Here is a 19,999-nt window from a genome sequence, read left to right on the forward strand (position 1 = left end):
TCTTCTAGTATGGGGGTTATTCCCTATCTTTATTCAAGAGCGTGGTATTTAAATGTGAGAGCATACTTTATGTATTTATTTCCCTCAAACTCTGTCCTCGCACTCAAACTCTGCCCTCGCACTCAAATAGTGCCTGCTTGCACTTCGATTTGCTCTGCTTGTGCTCAAACTGTACGCTTGCACTCAGATATATTGCTGCTTAGAATGATTCTGTGCACGCTCGAAACTTTTTCTGCTCTCAGAATTATTCTGTGCGCGCTCGAAACTTTTGTGCAACAATCCTGTCAAAATCCCTCAACCAATAGGAGGCCAGGTGTCCTTGCGGGTGCGTTCGCTTTACTTATTACAGCGTCCCGTAAGGGCGGGTACTCTTTGGTTTATAAACTCCCGCCCTCCACGGCTTTATAACATAACATGTACATCACTTCGCTGTACAACTTTTTTTTGGGGGGGGGGGGGGGTGTAAGCACAGTTAGTACATGTTTATAGAACGGACAATTCAAATCAAGCAATCTGATGTTTCTTAGGCGTGATATAATGAGCGTATATCCCGGGTATAATTGTAGTTACTTTTCACAAGTCAGTATCCCTCCGCGTCTGAGAACCGTTACAACCATATGGTTACAACTGTTACATTACGTCCGTCACGAACTACCGTCAACGCTTAAAATGGAAACATTTAAGGTTAACTTCGACCTCCAGGGTGGCCTTACTATGGAGGAGTGGATTGAGAAGTGCCTATCTCCAGAAAAAAAAGCACCTAAACGACGACAATGCTGTCTGTCTATTATGTTCTCTAGCTGTTATTGTTGTTGCATAGCAACCACCTCGCACTATGTGTAATGGCAATTTCCTTTTCTATGTCCTATATATTTTTGCCGTTACTTTCACAGAAGGGCTGAAGAGTGATCCAGACGCAGACACAAACAGATGAGTTTCCGGTCCTTTGTTGTAGTTTATAATGAGGTTTTATTCAGCTTTACATACCAGGGTTAATTGTACTGTTCTAATTGTTGTGATGAGCATCTGCCGGGCTGTAGGCCATAAGGTGAACCCTGTTATCGTTTCAACCCGCTCCACAGAAGTGGAACTACATAATCTTCAGTTCATAAAAAATAACGAGTCATGCTTATCCACCAAAAAAAAGTTCGTCGCTAAAATTCCTGCCAATTCTTCTAGGCACGTAATTATTGGCTGAACTAGTCCCTTCAACGCGTAATAATATCTTGGTCCAAAGTAGTGCCACGGTTCGTCACGTGATCGTGCTACACCAATTGGGTAGCTGCATATTGTCAACAGAAGTGAAAGATGGCCGCCTACATGGTTGCGCTAAACCAGACCAAGTGGATTCTAAACAGTGCTGTATGCTTGTTTTATGTCATGTTTTGTCATATGTCTTAATACATCACTAAGTCCGAGGTATTTGCGTTATATACGCGGTATTTGTGAGAGAACAGAGTTGACCATCGAATCAACATTGACTAGCAGCGTTTATCAGCCAACTCCAGCTACAAACAATTTCCCCACGGGAATTAATAAAGTATATCAAACTCAAATGTATCAAACTATCATTCCTGGACTACCATGTTCGCATCGCTAGGTTCATTGGCTGAGCTCGTGGATTATTCCATTAGACTGAGGACTTTTTGTCTGTCTGTTGTTACCCTGTACACGTTAAATGCACTCTTAAAATGACTTGATTTCATACATAGCTGCGTCCAAGAAGAAGGTTAACTTGTTACGTTAAGTAATTTAGATCAATAAAAAGCAGTACTTCCAGGCTGAAGACTTTTCTTTTTGTCGCTGCTTTTAATTGAACTATTCATATCTTAGACTGCACTGTAAGTTTTATCCATGTATTTTTTCTTTTAATGTTTATTTTATTAGCTTTTCTTTTTAATGACTGATTTTAAATGCTATTTTCTTAATGTCTTTCATTTTTTGTAAAGCACTTTGAATTGAAAAGTATATAAATATATATATATATAAATATATATATAAATAAACTTGCCTTGCCTTACTTATACCAATGTCCATTCATTCATTTATTTACTCATTCATCCCTCCACAAATGAAAACAACACTGATGAACCATAACAACGAGATTTATTGCAAATATAAAAAGGTATGACGTAGAAAACAGAATAAGGACATGTAATGGAGTATAATTGATTGGTGTCAGGTGATCGTGATCCGCAGCCACGGCTGGGCGGAGCGGCTGATTGGTGCTGTGATTGCCTCAGCTGGTTAAAAGAGTCCTGCTGATTATGCTCTGTGTTCTAGTTTGGTTGTGAAGCCACACGGTTTTTTGACCGCTGCATTGCACTGCAGAGAAGAGACTATTTGTTTATTTAAAGGACGAACACTGTTTCAACCTTGTCTGGTAAGATACGATAACTTGGAAATAAATGTACCAAAAACAAACGTATCTCTGAGTGATGTGTGAGCACGTCGGCCAGGCGCTAAAACCAAAAGAACAGAAAAGAGCTTAAGAAAGGTGGAAAGAAGGCTCTTTTATTCCTATTCCTCACTGTCAGTGTCAGGGCAGTCATCGTTCTCTTCCTCTGTTTGTTTCTTTGTTAGTCATTAAGTCAATACAATCCTCTTATCCTGCTGCACAGTGCACATACCTGGCCGCTTTCCCAATCTTGGCTCTCAGCCTCTTCGGTGGGAACAATCTCCAGCCGATTGTGGCATGTGCAGCTGATCAGTACGGTGGCCCTGAAGTGCAAGACACCACAGCATTTCAGAAAACACCACAGCATTTCACAAAACACTACAGCATTTCACAAAACACTACAGCATTTCAGAAAACACCACAGCATTTCAGAAAACACCACAGCATTTCACAAAACACTACAGCATTTCACAAAACGCCGCAGCATTTCAGAAAACACCACAGCATTTCACAAAACGCCACAGCATTTCAGAAAACGCCACAGCATTTCAGAAAACGCCACAGCATTTCAGAAAACGCCACAGCATTTCAGAAAACGCCGCAGCATTTCAGAAAACACCACAGCATTTCAGAAAACACCACAGCATTTCAGAAAACACCGCCGCATTTCAGAAAACGCCGCAGCATTTCAGAAAACACCACAGCATTTCAGAAAACACCACAGCATTTCAGAAAACACCACAGCATTTCACATTCGACGGAAAGGGTATTCCTTTAGGGAGAACACTTCTTGTTTGTGATTGGACAGAGCCAGCCAGAGAAGCACTGCTGTGATTGGTTGTTTTTGCTGCCAGTCAAGAAATGACGCTTCGTGATTGGTCAACACCCGACAGCGAAATATGTCCCAACCATGGTCCCACAAGGTATGGTCCCAACACATCAGCCGTTAGCACACACTCAGATCTCACAGCTCCTCATATCTGTTCAGAAACTGGACAAAAGTTAAACATGTACAAACCACAGACTGTCTATGTCATGGCGAATACAGTCGCTGCTTTATTTATGTCTGTATGATGTTGTTGTGAGTGTGTACGGAGCAGCTACAGGTTAGTTTAGCCTGATGAATCCGATTCAGAAAACACGCATTTTAAAAGCTTTTCGCCTGCCGTCTTGTCTGCAGACTTGTCAAAGCGTTAATTCATGGTTTTTACTAACTGTTATCAGTATGTAGTTACTTCGGCATCACTTTGAAACGTGTATTACAATTAAATCACGGTCAAATATGTTCATTTTGTTGTAGGATTTACATGGAGATACGCCCCGTCCCCTCTCCAGCGCCTCTTGTTTGAATGACAGCATTGACAGGAGCAAACACAGCTGAGAGCCGCGGTGAAACTCGAGCAGCCGCGGTGAAATTAGAGCGATGTGAATATTGGGTAGTCTACCATAGTATTTACATGGAGATAAGCCCCTTAAAAACCATGAGTTAATAAAGCATTAATTCTGTATTTACTCCTGTCATTCAAACAAGACGCTGGAGTCGGAATCGGATCGGATCCATCAGGCTAAACTAACCTGTAGCTGCTCCGTCCACACTCACAACAACGTCATACAGACATAAATAAAGCAGCGACTGTATTCACCATGACATAGACAGTCTGTGGTTTGTACATGTTTAACTTTTGTCCAGTTTCTGAACAGATATGAGGAGCTGTGAGATCTGAGTGTGTGCTAACAGCTAACAGCTGATGTGTTGGGCTAATCACAAGCGTCATTTCTTGACTGCCAGCAAAAACAACCAATCACAGCAGTGCTTCTCTGGCTGGCTCTGTCCAATCACAAACAAGAAGTGTTCTCCCTAAAGGAATACCCTTTCCGTCCAATGTGAAATGCTGTGGTGTTTTCTGAAATGCTGTGGTGTTTTCTGAAATGCTGTGGTGTCTTGCACTTCAGGGCCACCGTAGCTCCGTGATGACGATGTCGATTGTGCAATAATCCAATTGTTTGTTTCCGGTGAAAACGATCCTTAATCCATGGTGAAGTGATTCTTATTGTCCAGTTTTACTCCGAGAGTACGATTCCACTTAATGTAATGGCAATTTCCTTTCCTATGTCCTATATATTTTTGCCGTTACTTTCACAGAAGGGCTGAAGAGTGATCCAGACGCAGACACAAACAGATGAGTTTCCGGTCCTTTGTTGTAGTTTATAATGAGGTTTTATTCAGCTTTACATACCAGGGTTAATTGTACAGTTCTAATTGTTGTGATGAGCATCTGCCGGGCTGGTGGAATCGGTATGCTCTCTTCCTTCTGTGTCCCTTCCTCTCCTGTCACCTATGACCTCTTTATATACACCCGGTGCAGCTAAACCCCGCCACCCAGTGTTCATAAATAATATTGCACTATACATATAACTTAAATAAACTGACACACCAACAACACCCATAAAATGGCTCCTACACTATGTTTTGTGCAGAAGGCAACGGAGGGACTATTTTATTTTGAACATCATTATTTAATAATAAAAACTATTTATATTGGAGTGTGTCTTTTTCTTTCACATTGCCAGCCACACGTGGTAACCGTTTTATAAATGCAATAGCTCACTTCAGGCCGTGATATACGAATATCTATACAATATGGTTGTCGATACTCCGCTTCGCGTCGGGCCGAACCAAGGCGTAGCACAACAGTGCTGGAGCAGAACAACAGTCTGGAGGAAGAAGTAGGCCGGTTGGAAAATTCACGAGCAATCCCCCCTCCCAGAGCTCTATATATGGCGCTGCCCCCTCCTCCCGTTGACAATTTAATAGCGATAACGAGGGCCGGTCGAGATTCCCGGGCTGATTTTTAGTCCCAGTACGCCACTGAACGTAGCTATTATGTAAGGTGCTGGATATATATATATATATATATATATACTAACTGTGCTTCCTCCCCCACCCCCCCAAAAAAAGTTGTAAATCGAACAAGTGAAGTACATGTTATAAAGCCGTGGAGGGCTGGAGTTTATAAACCAAAGAGTAACCGCCCTGACGGGACGCTGTAATAAGTAAAGCGAACGCACCCGCAAGGACACCTGGCCTCCTATTGGTTGAGGGATTTTGACAGGATTGTTGCACAAAAATTTCGAGCGCGCAGAGAATAATTCTGAGAGCAGAAAAAGTTTCGAGCACGCACAGAATAATTCTGAGCAGCAATATATCTGAGTGCAAGCGTACCGTTTGAGCACAAGCAGAGCAAATCTAAGTGCAAGCAGGCACTATTTGAGTGCGAGGGCACTATTTGAGTGCGAGGACAGAGTTTGAGGGAAATAAATACATAAAGTATGCTCTCAAATTTAAATACCACGCTCTTGAATAAAGATAGGGAATAACCCCCATATTCTAGCGGCAGCTCGCGATCGGCTTGTTGGAGACCTCTGAATTAAATGATTCAAGTCACCTCAAGTCAGAAGGCTCAAGTCCAAGTCAAGTCCCGAGTCATTGGTGTTCAAGCCAAGTCGAGTCTCAAGTGTTTTGTGATTTTGTCAAGTCGAGTCTCAAGTCATCAAATTGGTGACTCGAGTCTGATTCGAGTCCAAGTCATGTGACTCGAGTCCACACCTCTGGTACTAACAGATAGGTTTCTGCTGCAAGAGCTTTTGACTAATGCTTCGTAGTCTCGTAATAGTACTTTAAAAGTTACTAAGAAATGGTCGGATAAAGCAGGATTATGCGGTTCGACTAATAGTTGCTCAATTTCAATACCATAAGTCAGAACAAGGTCGAGAGTGTGATTGTAGCAGTGGGTTGGTTTATTTACACTCTGACAGAAACCAACATAATCTAATATAGAGTTAAATGCAACAGTAAGGCTATTTTTATCATCGTCAACATGAATATTAAAGTCACCTACGATAATTACTTTATCTGTTTTAAGAACCAAAGTTGATAAAAACTCAGAGAATTCTGATAAGAATTCTGAATAAGGACCTGGTGCACGGTACACTGTAACAAATAAGATTGGCTGCAAAGTTTTCCAGGTCGGATGCATAAGACTAAAAACGAGGCTTTCAAAGGAGGTATCATTTAATTTTGGTTTAGTATTGATAAGTAAACTTCAGTCAAAGATAGCTGCAACTCCACCTCCTCGGGTGGTTTCTGGGGGGGGCTTGTGTGTGGTGACACATTACATAATTCACCGTGTGATTAGTGTGTGTTGCAACCCGGACCCGTTAGTGAGCATAGTAACAGGGTTGAAAGTAACAGCCAGGGTTGAAAATCAATGCTAATTTGAGCTTTAACCTCAGCAACCTATTGCTAGATGTAGCATGTAATGCTACTTTAAGGCAAGGACAAACTTGGATATATAATGCAAGAAAGATAACTTTGAAATTAATATGCTAATATCAGTAACAGGGTTGAGTGGGTCAGAGTGCTACACTCTTTTAAGACTGAAAAGATTGTACAAATATGAAAAATAAAAGAGAGGACTTAGTTTTGGTCTACCCATGGCACGAGCACATGGCTTGCTGATGTCACTTCCACTGTGTCATCTGACTTACAGTTTGTTCACTTCCTGTGCCAATCTAAAAAGGTTTGGGTAACAGGGTTGAACGCATGTTGAGGGACACACCTTCTGTGCAAAATTACTGTTATTTAAAATATGTTTATGATTTAACAAATTGATTTTACCATTACAAGAGACATATATCAATAGAATAATACCAAAAAAAAGTAAATAAAATCCCTATTTTAAATGTTATATTTGACATGCAAGTTGGTCACCAAGAAGCGGGGACAAGAGATTAATGCCATTTTAGGGGATGTTCGAGAGCTATTTGATAATTTAAATAATATTTTGAAACCACTTTTTCTACAACTTTATATACATTTTGTCTCAAGACAAGTATGTTTAACACAACAAGTGCATGTTTTAGCATTTTGGGCATGGATTATTTGATTTTTTATATGGGGGACATAAAATGTCCTCCAATTCTGGAATGACCCACAACCTGAAGCTTGAGTTCAGGGCTCTTTCTCCCCCCAGACGCGACCCCCTCTCTCTCACTGACCTGAGCGAAGTTATTGACCCTCATCTTGACCTCCCGCTCCACCAGCTGCTGCCGGTGGAAGGTCTCGTCCTGCAGCTTCTTCTCCGCGTCCTCCCTCCTCCTCCTCCTCCTCCTCCTCCTCCTCCTCCTCCTCCTCCTCCTCCTCCTCCTCCTCCTCTCCTTCTGCAGCATCTGACGGCGAGCCAGGCTCTCTCGCTCCTGCAGGTCAGACAGAGGGCTTCATTTCAGATTTACTTTAGAGACCCATGGAGGGCTTTGCACAGCATGCAGCTTACAGCCAGAACTCAGCAGACCTTCATGTACATTTCTCTGTGAGAGCTGCTCTTGGCTATTTGGTAAAGTTAGAATGAAAGCGTAGACAGGAACACACACTTGTTTATTTGCATCATATCTACATGCAGAGACCTGAAGGCAACAGAGGGGAGAAATACAAACAAAAGTGTGCATCGTTGTAGCCTATATAATACAGACCTGAATTCTACTTTAAGAAATATGTTTTTATTTATCTGAAGTGACGTCACGTCAGAGACTGATGACGTCAGCAGCGATGGATCCGCTCTCAGTGAGCTCTGACACATACATAGGCTATCATGTGCCTTGGTACATACACTATTCCGTTGGCTTTCAGGGTTTTTTATTCGTCCATGACCACAACGCCATCTGCGATCGATTAACTTGTGGACAATGATTCCTTGCTCTACACCTCCTGTACCCAGTCCCGGACTGGCCATCGGGAGGACCGGGGGGTTTCCCGATGGCCTGGCCTGTTAAGTGACCTGCCTCACACAGGGTGACTGGCTGTCTACATGATGTGGCCTGCCGACATGGCCACTGTCATACAGATCATACATCAAAGCCCTTGATTGGTCTCTGTGTGTCATTCAAGCTCGGGATAACCTCAGCTCAGGTGAGGTAAAGGACTCTCTGAGTGTTTAGTCTAAGTTCTCAGTGGGTCTCAAACGGTTTGGTCACCATTTATGTAAGCACATATTTCCATTTGAGAGGGTGATTAGTAAAATGAGCATGAATAAAAAATTAAAAGTTAACTAGATGAAAAAAGGTAAGATACACTTTTAAAACTTGTTGAGAGCTAAAACTATTGCTGCTGCCTCAAAGAGGAGCAGGGGGAGAGGAGGGGTGGAAGAGGGAGAGGAGGGGGACAGGAGAGGCTGATTCAGGAGCTCAGACACACTCACAACTATAAAGGAACCAAACATAAATAAATAGACAAGTTTCAGTGTTTTTTTCATATTGGAAATGGTACGTTATTGGTTATGGCCATGAGTCTATGATTATTGAAATGTATACAATTCTCTTTCATATAGGTGTTCCCATAGATCTAGTCTCTTTATTTTCCCCTCAAAGTGCACCAGATTGATGCATTTAACTCCAAAATTAAAAAATAAATCTTACCGGGGAGCATGCCCCCGGACCCCCTTGAGGATTTGAGGTCCACCCCCACTTAAAATCACATTGATAGGTTCCTCTATACATTTGCCATTTTTTTTAAATAGTAAGTAACCCATGTCCATATGTTTATTGGGTAGTAGATTTAAACTATAGGGCTATCACTATGGGCCCTTGTACCTGTTCGCTCTGCCATCGCGTGAAGGGTCTGCTAACAAGCGACCAACAGAAAGGTTAATGTTAATGTTGTTGCACGTCACCTCAACCCCTTTGGGTGATGAAGCGTCATCTCTTCCTATAAAATGATTTAAAGTTGTTACTTTGCAACCGTTAGTGAACAGTTCATGTATCCAGATGATCAGAAGAGGTTTTGAAGACTCCTTTAGTACAGCTTTAAGTATTGAACTAAGAAAGTTGGGTGATTATTTTCCTGATATGTGACATTCTGTCTCTGTGACTCAAAGTCAATAATAATGAGGCTATTAAGACATCTGATTTCATCTTGGTTGACTATAAATGTAACATTTTATATGCTGAGTGACTCAAATAAGTCTTTGAAAGAGTGTCCAGCAATTAGTGCTGCACCGCTCGATTACATGTTAGACGCTTTTATCCAAAGCAACTGGGCAATCCCCACAGGAGCAATTTGGGGTGAAGTGTCTTGCCCAGGGACACAACGACATGCTGATTGCAGTGAGGTTTGAACCTGTGCTCCCCTGATCCGAACACCAACGCACTAGTCCACTACGCCACAGCCTCCCTATGCTATTACCTCAGCAAGAGACAGAAAAAGAGGCTTTAGTGTTCAGAGGCCTTCATCAAATGGCAGCATATTAGTCAGAGTGAATTTGAAAATGTTTTAACAATCCAACACCTTTGACCTTTAACGACCGATAGAAAGAGCTCAAACTTGAAAAGGACTGACATTATGTGGCATTAAGTGAATGGCTTGCTGTTTGACTGCTGTTGATTTATGCCAGTCCACTTTCCATCCTGACAATGAGTGGTAAACGCATGCAGTCTAAAGGAGAGTGCTGCAAATGACTCCTACTCTGACTCATTTACTGTACTGTTCAGTACCAAGTGACAAGAGAAAGGAATTGTCTTTGCATGAACAAATTACTTTTTTGTAAAAAAGAAAAAAAAGTCTCAATAGTTTGATGAGTCCAGATTCTTTTCATAAAGTATCAGTTTAAAAAGCAGAATAACACCTTATTTTACCTAGCTTCCCAATCTTGAGTTGTATGTTGATTTTTTTACTTGAGAACATCAATGAAAAAAATATGACTAATATTTTACCGTCACAGGCAGCTGCAAGGCAAGGCCATGTCCTCCTTATCAATGTAAATCACCTTGCTACAGAAAGATGTATTAAGGGTTGTATTCTTTCATATCCTTCTGAGACACTTACCTATTTCACATCAGCACCCATTAGTAGGTTTGGATATGATATTCTGCAAGGACATTTAGACAATTACACATTATTGCGGTCCCATTGGCTGCCTCGTCACCCAGAGCTCTAAATATAGTATTGGTCATTTAAATACAATAACTATCTGTCACAGATATATACCCACATGCATGCTATAAGCCCTTAACTCTTTATTTTAATGGTAGTCTGGAAAAGATGGAAGCGCTTGACTGAGTTTTACAGACCGTTGGATTGACAGGGAGAGGAGAATTTTATGATTCCGAGTCCCTCCCTCTCTCTCAGACATGTCTCATATTGTGCCTTCATGCACCAGCTGGCAGGGAAAAAGAGAGAAAACCCACTGAGGATTTTTGACTACCTTTGGATCATGTAATTGTGTGAAATTGTTGCCATGGCTGACTGGTGCACCTGCGTGGATTCAACTCTGACTTTGACTTTGCTTTTAAAACTTTTATTACTGTAAAAAGACAAGGAAAACATGGACACATTATCAGATCAATGTATCCGTTTGTTTTCTCAAATCTAAAAGCAAAAGCATGAAGATAAAAACCAAGTTATAAAAAACTGCTGCCACAGTTTGGAATGTTGTATGTGTCTGGTATAGTGAATGGTATTCCTGGTATGTAATGCTTCCAGTACTGTCATGCTATAAATGTATATAAAATCCCATTTGAGGATTTTGCAAGAGTTGAGCGTTATGCAGTGTAGCTTTGATCTCCGAGAGTTGTAAAACAGTGGTTTTCACATATTTTAAAAAGGCACATTGCTATAATGTATTCTGTACATTTTAAGCACAACTGACATGTGGTTTATGACTGGAACAGATCACAGATAGATAGGTGGGTTTTAGACACAGACAAAGCTGGGAAGAGAGGATCAGTAAACCTGTGCTTGTAGGAATGCATCAGAGTGAGACTGCCCCCTGGTGTCACATTGAAGAATGATAAAATCCCCTCCTCAAAGTCGAGGAACACTCCCATCCTCTGCAGCCCGTCTGCGTCCAGAGGAACAGCCACCTTGTTGTGCAGAGCTTCCACCTTCCTCTTGTCACAGGCCAGGCACCAGGAGTACGCGTTGAAGCCCAGACGAGAGTTGTCCTTTTGGCCCTTCCTCTCTATCTGAGCCTCACTCAGCCCCACCTTCCAGCGGCCCTCATCCACAGGAACATTCACCTCCCAGTACCAGCGACCCCCCCCCAGGACCGAGGAGGCCAGGACCTGTGGGAAGGAGCTGAAGCGAGCCTCGTGCTCCGTGTAGGCCTGCTGGGCTTCGCTGTATGTCACCCTCTTGTTGTTATCAGACAGCTGCAGCTTGGGGTGGGCTGTTTCTGCATTCAAGATAGGGACGGTGCCATCTGTGAACAGGAAAGGACATTTCAGATAAGAAAATGGAATATGCCACCTTTGGGCCTACAGGATGTATCTAGTCCTTTTGGTTTATTTAGATGTGATTCATCAGTGAGTGGAAAGTAAATATATCAAAAGAAAAAAACACTTGACTCACAAAGCAGTCTGTAGAGGTCTCCGCATTCGCCTGGCACAGTGATGATGACTTCTTCCAAGCGTTTCTCGGTCCACCTCCGCAGGCATGCCAGCCGGGCCGGATCCACCTCCTCTGGAGTCTCTAACTGTCCCACACAGCTCCCCATGTTAGCAGCCCTGTTGAGGAAAAGCAGAGGGGTTGAGAGCATGAAGATTCAAGACTTTTAAACTTCATTAGGCCTTGATGACCACTCAGAGGCATTGGAACATGATTACATAATTCTAAATTAAAGATAAATTGAAACAATTAAGTGGAAAGCAGCAATTGTAAAGGGCAAATACAAGTCATTTAAAGATGAGTATAAAAAAAAAGACACATTTGCAAATGAGCTAAAATCATTCTGTAGTAAATATTCAGCAGTAATAATAGTAATATTGGAATAAATGGCTTGTTCATCAACTTATGTACATCAGTGTTTCTCAAACTTTTTCATACCAAGGACCACTTAACCAATAAAAAACACTCACGGACCACCTAACTCCACAAATATCCCAAAACACATTGTTTTTCTAGAACAGATTACAAATCGCCTGAAAATGGTACGAACAGGAAACTTAAGCTCTCTCGGAGATATTCCCGCGAGAGTGCGGAACATTTTCATTTATTTCAAATGTGACATTTTACCAATATACTCACGGACCACCAGTGGTCTGCGGACCACACTTTGAGAAGCACTGATCTCCATGTATTGGCACACTTTCATACAGAAACTTAATTATTAAAAAGGGATTTTCCCTCACCTTTTTTTTAACCGGCAATGCAGATAGTATTGTTTTATGTTCCTAAAGATCATTACATATTTACTTGTAATTAAATCTACCCTTTAGGTGTTTAATAACATTTTCAAACATATTCTGTAAATGAAACCAATGAAAAGTAAGGAGGAAAACACTTACAGGTGGGCTATCTTGCTGTATTCCTGTCCATGTGAAAAAGAAAAAAAGACATTTCAGTGAGTTAATGTTCATAAGGCAGCATTAGATCTTATATTTAACCAACCAACAAACATATCTCCTAACATGCAAAAAACCAGTATGCATGATGTTCAGTAAACGACCAGTCAAAATCGAAGGATCCAACATGTTTTTAAACGGAGCAGAATTAGAACTAGTCTCCCACTTCAAGTATTTTGAAGTCATATAAGGACTTGAACTTGACTTTTAAGAAACATATCAACAAAGTATCCAATACCATTAAATTCAACTTGCAACATTTTAAACAAATTAGATCTTTCTTAACTGTCAATGATGCAAAGTCATACCTCCACTGCATGACTCTATCCCACATTGAATACATCAGATCTCCATCAGAACAACCTCCTGGATCCGCACCAGTCTGGTTTCAAGGCAGGTCACTCCATAGAAACTGCCCTCATTGCTGTCACCGAGGAACTGCACACTGCTAAAGCAGCCTCCCTCTCCTCTGTCATCATCCTGTTGGACCTGTCTGCTGCATTCGACACGGTGAACCATCAGATCCTCCTTCGCACTCTCCAAGAACTTGGAGTTTCAGGCTCTGCACTTTCCCTCCTCACCTCATACCTCAAAGACCGCACCTACAGGGTAACTTGGAGAGGGTCCGAGTCCGACCCTTGTCAATTAACTACAGGGGTCCCTCAGGGCTCTGTTCTTGGTCCCCTCCTCTTCTCCCTGTACACAAACTCGCTTGGATCTGTCATTAGCCCGCATGGTTTTTCATACCACTGCTACGCTGACGACACCCAACTAATTCTGTCCTTTCCCCGCACAGAGACCCAGGTGGTCGCACGCATCTCTTCTTGTTTAGCTGACATCTCTCAGTGGATGTCCGCTCATCATCTCAAGCTCAACCTTGACAAAACTGAAGTGCTTTTCCTTCCGGGAAAAGATTGTCCCACTCTTGACCTGACCATCAACATCGGCACCTCTGCTGTCTCCCCGACCCAGACTGCAAGGAATCTGGGTGTGATCCTGGATAACAACCTGTCCTTCACTGCAAACATCGCTGCTACAACCCGCTGCTGCAGATACACGCTTTTCAACATCAGGAAGATACGTCCCCAGCTGACCCAGAAAGCGACGCAGGTTCTGGTCCAGGCTCTCGTCATCTCACGCCTAGACTACTGCAACTCCCTCCTGGCTGGTCTACCTGCATGTGCCATCCGACCTCTGCAGCTCATCCAGAATGCAGCGGCTCGTCTGGTCTTCAACCTTCCTAAATGTTCCCACACCACTCCGCTCCTCCGCTCCCTTCACTGGCTTCCAGTAACTGCTAGAATTCACTTCAAGACACTGGTACTTGCGTACCATGCTGCGAATGGATCTGGCCCTTCCTACATCCAGGACATGGTTAAACCGTACACCCCAGCGCGTGCACTTCGCTCTGCATCAGCCAAACGACTCGCTGCACCCTCACTGCGAGGGGGACCCAAGTTCCCATCAGCAAAAACACGTGGGTTTGCTATCCTGGCTCCAAAATGGTGGAATGAGCTCCCCATTGACATCAGGACGGCAGAAAGCTTACACACCTTCCAGCGCAGACTGAAAACTCATCTCTCTCGACTCCACTTAGAGCGATAGAATGACTAACAAAGAACTGCTAACAGAGCACTTATATACTAATAAAGGACTGGCTTATCTAAAGCCAGTTGAGTAGCACTTGAACTGATTGGCTCTATGAAACCTGATGTATTTATATGATTCTGTTTTCCTCAAGGTTGTGTCTTCCTGGTCGAATGTACTTATTGTAAGTCGCTTTGGATAAAAGCGTCAGCTAAATGCAATGTAATGTAATGAATACTGTTTGACAAACTGGTCGTTTGCTTGTGCCACAAACCTTAAACCAATAGAACAAGAGATACATAGTAGTAATAGTACAAGAGATCTATCAAGGTGTTTGACAGAAAGCCATATTCATACCACCACTGTACCATCCTTGAAAAACACAATTTCTTGAGTTTTGACAATTCTAAGTCTTTTAAAAGTATGTGTTTTTTTTATAAATGTTTACATGGAATGGCCCCCCCTCCCTTAGGGGAATTCATCCACAAAAAACACACTAGACGCTGCACTAGGTCAGAAACCAGAGGAGACTGTGAAGTCCACAGCAGACGGACCACTTTTGGACAAAATGTCCTTTCCATTAAAGGCAGCTCATTGTGGAATAGCCTCCCAACTGAGATACGGGATTGTCCCACTCTCAATAGCTTCAAAGGCCAACTCAAAGAATGGTTGAGAAACAACCAGACGTGCAATCACCGCTAAATGCACTTTAACATAGGGGTATCTCCTCTTGCACTTTATGCATCTCGTGTATCATCTCTTGCACTTAATATGTGGTTGCTGCTGTAGTGTACTGCCATGTGGTAAATACTTGTGTGTGCTGCTCTTGCTCTTTTTCGCATATCATGTATTTATTTGTTGCTATGTTTACAAATGTCATGTTCTTATGTTGTATGTCAGGGACTACGGATGGAAATGAGCTGAAAGCTAAAATCCGGCATTATTTGTCTAAAGTGTTCATTAATGTGCATTGTCCCTATTCAAATAAACAATTAAATGAAATGAAAAACATCCAACTCACCATGATGAAGACCTGGTCCTGAATGCGCTGGTCTCCCTTGGCGTCTGCCAGCTCCTCCAGGCTGTGGAGGCCTTGCTGGATGGACTGCAAGGAGCTCTGGAGGTGACTGAGTTTCTCCTCTAGTCCTCCCAGAACCCTTTTCTCCTCCTTTGCCACACACTGGAGAGCTGAATGCTCCTCTTGCTCCAGCGCCTCTCTGATGGCTACGTACTGCTGCTGCACCCCCGCTCGAGCCTTGCTTAAAACCACCTGGACACACAATGACAACCAAAGTCAAATAATGAAATTGTTAATTCCTTTATATCTTCTCATTGCAGTTAGATGTCTCGGAAGTCAATTTTTTTGTCTACAATGCAATAAACAGATTTGTTTTCTAAAGTAACTATTTCCTCAAATCAGAACACACTTCAATAATGACCATGAGATCGCAATATATCAACCTAAAAGTAAATGATGTTACATGTACACATTTTACTTTCTCTACTTGAACATTGACAATATTAGAAGGACAGGTGAAAGGAAATCGTGGGCATGGTACACGTGACATGATAGTTTTTTGTAAGGCAACGCATTGTTTCTCTAGCACAGGGGTTCTCAAAGTGCGGCCCGCGGGCCAATGGCAGCCCTCGGAAATGTTTCTGGCGGCCCACGATAGTTAATGTGACACGCTGAAATGCATGCGTTATATTTTAATCCTCCATGGTTCGTATCTAGTAAGAATTAGAATGGAATTTAAGAATGGTAAAACTGTGCCCCCTGGGTTGTAATTCCTAAATTATGAATGACAGCTTGTGGAAAGTTTGCTAGACTACTGGTTGCATGGCAACTAGGCATCTCGCGAGTTGCGGTTAAGCGGAAAATCTGTTGTAAGTTATCAGAATCAGAAACGGGAGTTAGCTAGCGATTTTAGCTAGTCACTGTCTGTAGATAACCCAACCTTGTGTCCTCTGCAAGTTCTTAATGTATACTGTATGTATAATTGGTTAGTACAATAAAGAAAGGATTTGTTTTGGAATTATTTTGTGTTCTGTTTTTTCTTGGGCAGCCCTCAATCTAATATTGGGTACCTAAATTGGCCCTCACTCATCAAAACTTTGAGAACCCCTGCTCTAGCACAATAATCTTAATAATATCCTGAAGTATGTGATAAACAATTACTTTCAAATCTGAGTGCATGTTTGAGATTGGAGGGAGGATCTGTGAATTTGCAATATGCGAGATCATGCAACCCGGTTTTAAGTTAGGATTGTGAGACTCCTGTTGTCTGAGCCCAGCTTTAGAAAGCACACATGATTAAGTGAGAGCTTTACAACTAAATATCTTACACTGAAGGTCTCTTTCTTCTGTGTGAGATCGGCTGCATTGTTCTTCACTTCTTGTTCAGCCTCCTGCAGGTGTTTTATTTCGTCTTTTAGATTTCCCTGTTGCAGAGATAAAAAAAACAAAAACATTTATTGCTATTGCTTTGATGACAACTAACTTAACAACATGTACTGTGTACCTACAGTTTATATGGTGTTGTATCGAGACCACTTACCCTGAGCTCTCTCTCTGCCTCCCTGATGCTGATGCAGACGTGGTCACGGTGGGAGCCTATGACCGTACACACCGTGCACACACACACTCCACACTGCCGACAGTATATACGGTTTATCTCCTGATGCTCCTGGCACCTCCATGAGGAGAAATCCTCCATGGGGGGAACCAGGGTGTGATTCTGGAAGACAGGGGAGTCCAGGTGGGGACGCAGATGCTCTGAACACATGGAAGCTCCGCACACCAGACAGGTCTTTACAGCGGGCTGGTGCCTCATTTTAGGGCAGTAATGGCAGGGCACAGGGCTGGCATGTTTGCCCTCTGACTCCGGGGAGTACCCAGTACGATATTGGGATACTGGGGCAACAGCAGGAGGTTTGGTGGATATCAAGGGAGGCCTGCAGACGTTGTGTACAGGAGACTTACCTGGAGTGGAGACCCCAGGGAAGGAATCAGAGTTGGCAGACATGGCAGGTTTCTTTGGCGATGCATGAATTGTGGCATGTGCGCCTATCTTGGGGGTTGCAATAGCGGGTGCATCACATATATCTACTTCGTTGGAGGTGTCAGAGTCATCCATTGCGACGACTTCTTCTGATTTATGCTGGTTCTGCTGGGTTGCGATGTCATCATATGGCACATCACGTGAAAGTACTGAGTTGCTGTCAGAATTGTCACCGGAGGATGCGCCTTTACCACGATCAGACTGTGTGGATTCTGGTTGCACTGCTTTCTTGGATGTCTCCCTACTAGTCGACTGTGCAGGTTTATCTGAGAAGGAAGTGCTGGGAGTCTCTGGGTCGTTGGACCGCTCAAGTGGAGACGCCACAGTTGATCGCTTTGTTGCAGGTTGCTCTGATACAGGTGTGCCCGCTTTTCTCTTCCCAAGAAGTCTGCTGGTGTGTGAGGGCCTCCGCAAATCGTCATTTGTATTTTGTTCAGCAGTTCTCGAAGTGCCTTTTTAAAAGAAATAGAATACAAACAAATAAATATTTGTTAGAGGGAGGGTTGACTAAGTATTACTGAACAAAAACATCTGCATGCTGCCTTCTGCCCAGCATAACTCATACTGCCTACTGAGTAGTTCCACTTTATTCAGTAGTGAGTAGTTATCATCTAACTCAATTCTCTTTTGTTATTTTTTGTTTGTTACTATGCCACCTTGTAAGCTCACTTTGTAAAGCTGTCAGTCGAAGTCTACGGTCTGCGATAACTGACTAACATGAAACTGATAAGAAACTGTATTTAGGTAATGGCATGGCTGGTACAGTACCTGATACACTTAATAAAGGTCAGTATCAACATGGATACTTACTTATCATGGAATTCGGATTGGTGTAACCTTTAAACTGGTATAATTTGAAATGACTGTCAGTTAAGCATTAGTCATAAGCCGTAGAATACAAATATTTAATTAGAAAGAGGTGAATAAGAAAGAAAACATATGCCATTTTATGCTAAAAACACAGGAAAACTGAATCACTCCACACTATGAACACCTCAGACCTTAACCCTAACTGTCTATTTGCTAATGAGAACTATAAACTTTAGAGAGATAAGATTTAGCCTCTGACCCCTGAAACAAACACGACATTGCCACCATGAAATCACACAGGAGTGAATGCATAAAAAATAAGCAATTTTAACTGCTTCTTTATTTACAAAACGTTGAGGATGTTGTGGGATTGGCATTTCCGGTAAGGAAGTAGGCTAAAGAAAAATAATATATTAGCGTGCCAAATTAATGAATAGTTGTTTAGATTTTGGCAAGCACTTAAACAAAAATGCTATTCAAAACTAAAAGTAACGTAGCTAGTCTGTTCAACAGGGACATGCCATTTTGAGTTATCTTACGTTGCCTTACGTTTATGTAACACATGGGAGGGAAACCTCTCACGTTAACTAAGTTAGCTAGCTTTAACTGCTGCATTCACTACTTAATTATCCTTTATTCTAACCACACGTTAACAACCATAGTTGCCATAGTTTCAACGGTACCTGCTGTATTGCGAGGCTGAGCCCAGCGGTAGTTGCCTGGCAGCAGTTTGCCATCAAACGGCAGAGTCTGGTACACAGTTGTGCACCTCCACTGCGGACAGTGGTACGGTCCGGTCGGGGTTACACTCCACAAGTCTCCGATGCACCGCGGGCAGAACTGGTGGTTACATCTCAGAGTGATGGGTTCACGGGTCAGCTCGTTGCACAGGGGACACTTCGTCGGGGTGTCCAACGAAGCTCCCATTTTGTTAAGATTGATTTGTAGTTTCTGTTTCCGCCTATGTCGAGTTGCAGGAGGCGGGACTTCATGTTTGAATCCCGCTTCCCCTCCTGGTAGTGCTTGTCTTAAAGGGACACCCACATTGAATCGGGGAGCAAGTACCCTACTGTAAGATATTTTGATTTTGAACTAAAGCACTACTAAAAAATACCCCATTACAGTCCAGCATTCATATACAATGGTACCAACGTGTTGCAACAAAATGTACTTAAAGAGTACAAAATAAAGGGTAAGCATTAGGTGCAAGTTGTGCAACAAATAATGGCTAAATGTGGTATTTTCTTCTCCCCCCACAGCATTCCTGTATTTGTGGTGGTCTCATAGACTGTATAAGGGTGGTCTAGACATGTGACTTGGATAAATGCTATTGTTTCGTGTGAGTTAGAGGTTAATCTTTCATAATCTCAAAGACGTTTTATCTTTCAAAGAAACTCTGCTCTTGCTTGTGTTGCCTGGAAATATGAAGTAAGAGTTGTGACTGTAACAGCTACATTCAAATGTTGTGCTTTGACTTTAGGGTCATAGAATTTAAAGGTTAATATTAAATAAGAAGTACATTTGAAAAATGTTATTCCCACATTACTATTCCATCAATAAACTCTCTTGCTTTCAGACTGTGGCATCACGGCCTGTCTTGCATAAAAGAGAAACCAATTAAGCCTTAAGTATGTGGCTCTCCTTTTCCAGACAAATACATTTTGAGTGACTGTCAGTGTCAAAAGAACATTTATTTCTATCTATCTTATATTATTATATTACAATTCATATATTTTAATCAGATAATCAC

The 19,999-nt window shown here is 42.3% G+C and overlaps 1 protein-coding gene across 1 annotated transcript; it reads right to left on the minus strand.

Moving 5' to 3' along the window:
* Positions 1 to 10,466: 10,466 nt before the first annotated feature.
* LOC117448093 (tripartite motif-containing protein 14) lies at positions 10,467 to 19,231 on the minus strand. Its single transcript, XM_034085208.2, has 7 exons — positions 18,933 to 19,231; positions 16,936 to 17,891; positions 16,724 to 16,819; positions 15,399 to 15,647; positions 12,734 to 12,756; positions 11,799 to 11,953; positions 10,467 to 11,649 (listed from the first exon to the last, which is right to left on the minus strand). Exons 1-7 carry the CDS (start codon positions 19,174 to 19,176, stop codon positions 11,105 to 11,107), a joined length of 2,268 nt encoding a protein of 755 aa, XP_033941099.1. The 5' UTR covers positions 19,177 to 19,231; the 3' UTR covers positions 10,467 to 11,104.
* Positions 19,232 to 19,999: the final 768 nt, after the last annotated feature.

This window comes from Pseudochaenichthys georgianus, chromosome 6 (genome assembly GCF_902827115.2).
Source record: "Pseudochaenichthys georgianus chromosome 6, fPseGeo1.2, whole genome shotgun sequence".
In the NCBI taxonomy this organism is placed as follows: domain Eukaryota; kingdom Metazoa; phylum Chordata; class Actinopteri; order Perciformes; family Channichthyidae; genus Pseudochaenichthys; species Pseudochaenichthys georgianus.